Source organism: Delphinapterus leucas, chromosome 1 (assembly GCF_059928025.1).
Source record: "Delphinapterus leucas isolate spDelLeu-1000000601 "Yukka" chromosome 1, BTC_Dleu_Yukka2, whole genome shotgun sequence".
Taxonomy (NCBI): Eukaryota; Metazoa; Chordata; class Mammalia; order Artiodactyla; family Monodontidae; genus Delphinapterus; species Delphinapterus leucas.
This window is the reverse complement of record NC_143129.1, coordinates 160,134,822-160,143,054: the sequence shown is the minus strand read 5'-3', so window position 1 is coordinate 160,143,054 and position 8,233 is coordinate 160,134,822. Positions and strand designations below refer to the sequence as shown.

General features: G+C 53.7%; 1 protein-coding gene across 1 annotated transcript; it reads left to right on the top strand.

The window, feature by feature from the left end:
- Positions 1–1,107: 1,107 nt before the first annotated feature.
- Positions 1,108–8,134, top strand: MANEAL (mannosidase endo-alpha like). The gene is made up of 4 exons (XM_022575286.3): positions 1,108–1,797; positions 2,995–3,104; positions 4,416–4,492; positions 5,600–8,134. The coding sequence occupies exons 1-4, from the start codon at positions 1,248–1,250 to the stop codon at positions 6,234–6,236; spliced, it is 1,374 nt and encodes a 457-aa protein (XP_022430994.1). The 5' UTR covers positions 1,108–1,247; the 3' UTR covers positions 6,237–8,134.
- The last annotated feature ends 99 nt before the right edge of the window (positions 8,135–8,233 follow it).

Sequence of the window (8,233 nt, the reverse complement as noted above, 5' to 3'; positions counted from 1 at the left end):
TCCATTTTTGTCTTAGATCGACTGGTTAATTTTTCGTCGACACTCCCATGAATTCTCCTGAATGTACTTTCCTGGGCTCCAAACCTACCCACATTTCCCACATTGCTCCTCTTCCTGAGTTTCCGACAATTCATTTACTTAAGAAATGAGAATCTGGCGCCTCCCAGTGTGCCAAGCCCTGTTTTAGACAGTGCAGATATAGTGGCTGATGAAACAGAATTGTTGTCTTCATGGACCAGAGAAGGAGGCAGACGATAAACAAAACTTTTTCTTAATGAGTCAAATAATGAGTAACGCAGAGTAGGAACTTAATCAGTGTTGAGTGAAAAACTTAACATTGTCTCTAGAATATCACATCAGAGTCTGTTATTCACTCCACAAGCAACCCTGGGCACTGAGTGTCACAGCCTGTTTTCCAAGCTCTTGGAATCTAAAAAGGTAAAGGTGACCCAGCGCCGGCTCTCTGGAGCTCAGAGTCCAGAAGGAACTTCGAGCAAGTGTTGAGTGCTAATTTTGTTAGGCCCTGTAAAAACTGCTTCATGGTAGCCATCTTATTTAGTCCTCACTGACTATAGGAGGTTGTCCAAGGACAGAGAGCTTGGGACAACTGGCCCGAGAGCAGGCAGGCTGGACAGTGACAAGAGCTCTGGCGAGGAGACGGTCCTGATCCTTGGACTTAGGCCCAGTCCATGTGACCTTGCGCAAGTCACGGTCTCCCTCATCCTCCCACTCTAGCCAGTGTCTGTAGTGTCTGACTCCTAACGGGGAAGGAGGTCGTTGGAGAGAGGGACAGCCACAGACACTGCTTTCTTCCCCACCCTGCCCTATGCTCCCACGCCCTCCAGCGCCACCGCTTGGACCTTCTCCTGGGTTGCGGGAGGAGGGCATTCCCTTTCCCCCAGCGGGCTCCTTCGCCGCTGCCCCAGGCTGAAAGGCGACAGATCCTCCGCGAGCCACGCGCCTTGACTTTGGCCCCTGCTCCTTTGGCCCGGGATCTCGTAGCTCTCCCCGTCCACTCCCCCCGCGGCTCGCGACCAGTTGGTCTGCGCCGCCTGCACTCTCTGTGTGCCGGGCCCGCCCGCACTGCGGGGGAGAGGCAGGGAGCCGCCCACGCCGCGCTCGGCGCTCGGAGTCGCCGTCTCCCTGGGACGCGCGCGGGCTGCGCGACGCGCGGGAGCCGGGCGGGCAGCCATGGCGCGGCGCGCCGGGAGGTAGCCGGGCGGGACGCGGAGAGCGCGGGGGCCGCCATGGCCCGGCGGCGGCGCCGCGCCTGCATCGCGCTGTTCTTGGTGCTGCTCTTCGCTTTCGGCACTCTCATGGGCCTGCGCACGCTCAAGGCTCCGGACGGACTCCCGGCGCTGGGCCCCGGCCTGGAGCTGGCGCCCTTTGAGCGACGCCCCGAAGGGGGCCCCGCGCCGGCCGCCCGGGCCCCGGCCGCCCCCGCCGCGCCGCCGCCGCCGCCGCCTCCGCCCCGCACCGCGGGCCCGGGCAGCTCCCCGGGCCCAGCCCCAGCGGAGGCCGAGCCCGCCCCCGGGCAGAGTCTGCGCGTCTACTCGGACCTGCACGCCTTCTACTACTCGTGGTACGGGAGCCCGCGGCGCGAGGGCCACTACATTCACTGGGACCACGTCATGGTGCCGCACTGGGACCCCAAGATCTCGGCCAGCTACCCCCGCGGCCGCCACAGCCCCCCCGAAGACTTGGGCTCCAGCTTCTACCCGGAGCTGGGGCCCTACAGCTCCCGGGACCCCGACGTGCTGCGGGAGCACATGACCCAGCTGAAGGAAGCCGCCATCGGTGAGCTCCCCCTCCCCCGTCGCTGGGCCCCCAGCCTCGCCTTTCTTCGTTCCCACACCCCAACTTCCACTGCTCCTATCACGGGGCCGTTGGTCCCACTCAGCCTGGCTTCTACCTCTTCTCTTCTAGAACTCTCATCCCGTGCTCACCAGGAGACCCCGCCCCCATCTCCTAGTTTTCAGACTCCTCCACCTCTGCCTTCTGACCCCCTACCATTCCAGGGCCCTTTCCTAGAGCAGAGCTGCTGGGAGGGCCAGTGGAAGGCGTTTGCACCAGGGCTGTCCCAGGTAGGGAGAGCGAGGAGAGGAGGGCAGTCTATTGGGCTTCTTGGTTTGGGTTAAGTGAGGCCTGGGTGCCCTGGCCCCGCAGGAGTCTGGGGTTCAGAGCAGTAGTGCCTGGGATGGCCTCTGCTTTCACACTAGGCACAGGGTAGGGCAGCAGCCTTTCCTGAGTTTGCTGTTTGCAGAAAGGAAAGTTTGCCCACGTTGTATGATGGACCCTGCTCTATTTGCTGTAAGGGGCCTGGGAGCTTTTCAAGTACTCTGCTTGAAAAGAAGCCCCCCTGTAGGCAGGCTGGGGTGGGGAGGCTGACTTATTTCAGATTTTGTCACTGAATTCTGCTGGATTTTACAGTACATTTCAATTTCTCTGGAAATGGTTAATGTGTGGTGGGAAAATCGAATGCCAGAGACAGTGGTGGGAAGTATTCACAGATAAATAGCACAGAGGCCATCCCTCAAGATTCTACCATCTAGAGGGGCAGACAGTTGAGACAAATGTTATTTCCCACGGGAAGGGTAAAATGACCTCTGCTCAGGGCTCCTCTCCCTGAGGGACCTCAGAGGTGCTCCTCTCCCCCAGAGACAGGACTGTGCCTTCCAGGTGGGTGTGTCATTGTCCACCCGTTTCCCTTTGTTTAACTACTTGCTAATGCAGGCCAGAGGCTGCCGAGGCTCCCGGCTCCTTCCTGGCCTGGCACATTAGGGTTCCTGCAGTCACTGAGCTTCAGCACCGCGGGCCTGGACAGCTCCAGGACTCACAGCTCAGGGATCTGATCTGCAAGAAGAGAACCTGGCAGGAGCCTCCCTCAAGGTTTCATTCAGAAACCATCCTGCAGTTGGAGATGGTTTGTGAGGAAGGAATTCTCTGTTGTGGGGTACTGTGTGTCTCTGAAGTAGCCTCTGTGTTGTGTCTCAGGCGTCCTGGTCCTGTCCTGGTACCCACCTGGCATGGCTGATGATAATGGGGAACCCTCAGATGACCTGGTGCCCACCATTCTGGACACTGCCCATCAGTACAACATCCAGGTGAGTCTCCAAGAAGATGTCAAATGCTCTCTGGCCGATTCTGGAGATGTCCCCTCCTCTGCCCACAGGGATACTGCCTCTACCAAAGTTCTTGGCGTTAGCCCAGGTATGCAAATACGTAGCAAGTGTGGTGTTGGGGGTAGGGGTCTAATAAATAATGCCTATGTCACTTCTTTTTTTGAATTTTATTTTATTTTTTATAGAGCAGGTTCTTCTTAGTTATCTTTTTTTTTTGTGGTACGCGGGCCTCTCACTGTTGTGGCCTCTCCCGTTGCGGAGCACAGGCTCCAGACGCGCAGGCTCAGCGGCCATGGCTCACGGGCCCAGCCGCTCCACGGCATGTGGGGATCTTCCCGGACCGGGGCACGAACCCGTGTCCCCTGCATCGGCAGGCGGACTCTCAACCACTGCGCCACCAGGGAAGCCCAGTTATCTATTTGATACATATTAGTGTATATATGTCAATCCCAATCTCCCAATTCATCCCACCACCACCACCCCGCCACTTTCCCCCCTTGGTGTCCATACGTTTGTTCTCTACATCTGTGTCTCTATTTCTGCCCTGCAAACCGGTTCATCTGTACCATTTCTCTAGGTGCCTATGTCACTCTTATTTTTTGAGTTCTGAAAAAAATTTTTGGGAAAAATATAGGATAAATGGCAGACTAAATTAATATCATGGTGATAGAGGTTAGGTTGGAGACCCTGATCCTGGAGAGAGGGCAGGCAAGGGCCAAATAGGCCCACAGACTGAACTCCAGCCTCAACTCCCTAGTGGGAGGCAGTGCTGGGCCTCAAGGAGTAAAGCACAACACGTGCTCTCATCAGGCAGGCTCTCTTTCAAGAGGAAGGATGGAGCTGGCCAGTTACTTTTACCAATCAAGTAAGTCACTGCCCTTACCTGTGTGTGGCAAAAGAAGAAAAACGATGAAAACGAGCCCCACTGCTGTTCCTGAGCCCATCACTGGCACATTAAACAGATCATGGCACGTTTTCCTATGGACACGTCTTCCCATAGTTTCAGGCAGCTAGTGCCAACCACTGGGAGCTGGCACATAAGTTGAAACCTATTGGCCAGCCTGCAACAGCCCATCAGAATGATTCCCAGAGGCCCTGCTGTGGGAGGTGGGAAAACTCACCCCTGTTTTTCGGGCCCTGAGGGCAGTGGTTGCTTTTATTTACACTGTGCCCGTGACTGCCAGGCCTCTTCTGAACTCAGCCTCTTCTCCAACCCATAGTTGAAGCATGAGCCTTATGGGTTGTGGCCTCTGGACAGATACTCACCTGACCAATATCTCCTGTTTGTGGCAGGTGGCCTTCCACATCCAACCCTACAAGGGCCGAGATGACATCACTCTGCATGACAACATCAAGTATATCATTGACACGTAAGGCTGCTCTGGGACCTGGATTTTGGTGGGGATCTAAATGGGGGTAGGGCTAGAAGGCGCAGGTCAAGAGACAAAAGGGCAGAATGCCCGTGTCCCCAGCATCTAAAAAGAGTAAAAGAGTACTGGGCTTGGAGACAGCAACCTGGGTTTGAATTCTGGTTCTGCAGCCTCCATTCTGTGATCAGAGGCAGTCCTCTTAACCTTTGAGTCTTGTGAGAGTTAACATGAGCTAATATATGTGGAAAGTGGCTTGCAAATGGCTTGCATATATCATTCATTCAAAAAATATTTATTGAGTGCCTTCAGGTGTCGAGGCACTGTCCTACGTCCCAGTTGTACAGCAGTGGGTAGGGCTACCAAAGTTTACATCCTCGGGCGGGTGTGCAGTGAGCAGATAGCGGTTATAGATGACAGATCAAATGGCGATCCATACTATGAAGAAGTAATAACAGAATAAAGCAGGGTGTTAAGAGTGTGCCCAAGAAACAACTTTAGAATGGGTGGTCCAGTGAGCTTCTCTGAGGTGACATGTAAGCCAGCACCTAAAGGAAGAGTCAGCTCTGCAGAGATCTGGGGCAGGCAGAAAACTCCAGGCAGAGGGCTGTCAGATCCAAAGGCCGTCTGATGGGACAAGCTTGACGGCAGCCAGTGTAGCCTGAGTGAAGCGATAGATGGGGTAATAGCAGGAATGGCAGGAATAGCAGGTGGGCAGGGCCAGATCAAGTAGGTGGGGCCTTGCTGATCTCAGTAAGGAGCAGTCAGATCTGATTTACGCTTTAAAAAGAGACTGGGTTATAGGGAGGTGGAAGTGGGAGCCTGGAGACCAGTTAGGTGGCTGTCGGTACAGTCCAGATAGAAGATGGTGGTGGCTCGGCCTGGGGCAGGGAAGTGAGGCTAAAATAGAGGAATGACAAGGCTCGGGGGAGGGTGGGAGGGAACTGGGTTCTTGCTTAGAGGCATGATGAGTCCAACTGTGGAGTCCAACTGGATTCAAAATCGTGCTTGGACATCAGGAAAGATTTCACTCATGGCCAGCCCCCCGGCTGTGCTGGCTTCTTTGCTCTTAGGCTACTGGCTCAGCCTTTTCTTCCTCCTGCTCCTCAGGTATGGCTCCCATGGTGCATTTTACCGCTATAAGAACAGCATGGGTAAGAGCCTCCCACTCTTTTATATCTATGACTCCTACCTGACATCCCCTGAGGCCTGGGCCCACCTCCTGACACCGAACGGGCCCCACTCAATCCGCAACACCCCCTACGATGGGGTCTTCATAGCGCTGCTGGTGGAGGAGGGCCACACCCATGACATCCTGGCCGCCGGATTTGATGGCATGTACACCTACTTTGCCTCCAATGGTTTCTCCTTCGGCTCCTCCCATCAGAACTGGAAAGCTGTGAAGAACTTTTGCGATGCCAACAACCTCATGTTCATTCCCAGCGTGGGGCCTGGCTACATTGACACCAGCATCCGGCCCTGGAACAACCACAGTACGCGGAACAGGGTCAACGGCAAGTACTATGAGACGGCCCTGCAGGCAGCCCTGACCGTGAGGCCCGAGATCGTCTCCATCACCTCCTTCAACGAGTGGCACGAGGGCACCCAGATTGAGAAGGCCATTCCCAAGAAGACGCCGACTCGGCTGTATCTGGACTACCTGCCTCACCAGCCCAGCCTGTACCTAGAGCTGACGCGCCGCTGGGCGGAGCACTTCATCAAAGAGAAGGAGCAGTGGCTGATGTGAGGGGCCTGCAGGCAGGGGCGGGAGGTGCTGACGTCCCAGCCTCACTGGAAGATGTCACCACGTGGGGCTCGGCTGAGGTTGTGGGCGCTCGCTCCCAAGTCAGCGGCTGAGTGCTTCTGAGGCAGGTGGGTGCCAGAGTGCCCTGCAGGGATAGGAAACTAGGTGGTGTTCCAGAGAGGGAACCCCAGGGGCTGGCCGGTGGCTGGGCTTAGCCCAAGGCAGCTCCACATCCTCAGTCAGAACACTTGAAGACAATCCCTTCTAGCTTGGAACTCAGCTGGTTCGTGTTCTGGAGTCGCCAAGTCACTGGTCTTAGAAGGGTGTCAGGGCTCTGGGCTAGCATGCACCCTGCTCTCTGCCAACCTGCGTCCTCTCCAGGCCTCCTTCCCACGTCATCTGTCTTCCCCAAGTTAGGGAACCACATTTAAGACTTTCTAAAAGGGAACATTCTCAGTTTAAGCTCTTCCCAGTAGATTCCCGAACCCAATTATCAGGAAATAATCCTGAGCATTCACACATTCATTCAACACATACTCTGCGAGCACCTTACCGCGTGCCAGGTGCTGGGGGAAAACTTGACCAGGAATGGCTCGTCTTCCGAAGCTTACAGGAGCCTGCTTTCCTAATTTGGTGTGGCCTTGTAGCTAGTGCCTAAGCACAGCTATAAGTTTTTCCTTTTTGCTGTTTTGCCCAGTGCTGGGAGTTCAGTTCTTTTTCCTCGAAGAAAATACCTCTGCGCTCCAGAGCCTCCGTTTTCCTAGGTAAACATTTAGCTCCAGGGGGAGGACTAGGACACCCCCCCTCCCTTTAGCTGCCTGAACTGAATGAGGCCCACTCACTAGAGCCATTTTCAGTGCGACTGTGATTTGTATTAAAAATGACTTGTTGTTCCTATTCTCAAATCAGCTTTCCTTTTGATCCCTTCAGGACCACAAACTCTTAACTCCTCAGATTCTGTGACAAATTGACATATGGGATGGGCTGGCTACAGTGTTAGCACAACGAAGAGTCGAGTTTGCTTAAGAAATTAGTTTCAACAAGATTTCTAGAGGGAATATTTAACAAACCAGCGCTTATTTACAAATAAACAAATATGCTAATTGCAGGGACCCTCAAAGCAGGCCTCGGGACACCCTCTTGGCAAAATTCTTAGGATCTACTTGAAAATATGTGCATTGGAAACGACAGTATTGAGAAGTTTATGGGCTCAGACTGAATCCTAGTTCTGAGAACTGGGGTGTGAGGGGAGAGGGGAGGAAGTGAGCCCTACTGGTCACAAGGACTCCCAGCTCTAGTTAGGTTAACAGGTACTAAATCCCACCAACGGATGGGGCAGGCCTGGTCCCCTTGCTGTGACTCAGTTGGGGAAACCAAGGCAGGCAGGGACAGGTGAAAAGGGCTAGATGATGACCTGGAATAATTTACAAGGGAGTGACACTGAGGCTTCAGTTCACACATGCATATTTTTAAAAATGGTAAAAGTATGGCCAGACCCGGGGGGCAGGGGCAGTAATTCTCACACACTGCTGATGGCAATGCAACTTGATTCAGTTCTTTTGAAGGCTAACCTCTATCAAGAGCCAAGAAAATGGCCATACACTTGGACCCAGTAATCCTACCCCAAGGAAATAATTCAAAAGAAGGAAAATAAAACATTCACAAAGATGTTTAACAGCACTTTTTCTATTAAAGAAAAAACAAAATTCAAATGCCCAACAGTGAGTATGTTTTTAACACTTGTACACATATGAATAAAGATAAAGGCTGCCGAGTAGACACTGCATTTACATAAAGGTGTTGTAGGTATAATTCATTATAATTTATATTACGAATAAATAAGAAAAAAGTGGCTGGACAGGACAGTAGAGATTTATTTTCCAATATTCCTTAATTTGGACCCCACCCCCAACCCCTGTGCCAGCTGAGCTTACTTCCCACCATTAGACCAAAATGGTGACTCTCCGCCAGGCAATTACAGCAAAGAACCAGCCCCCTGG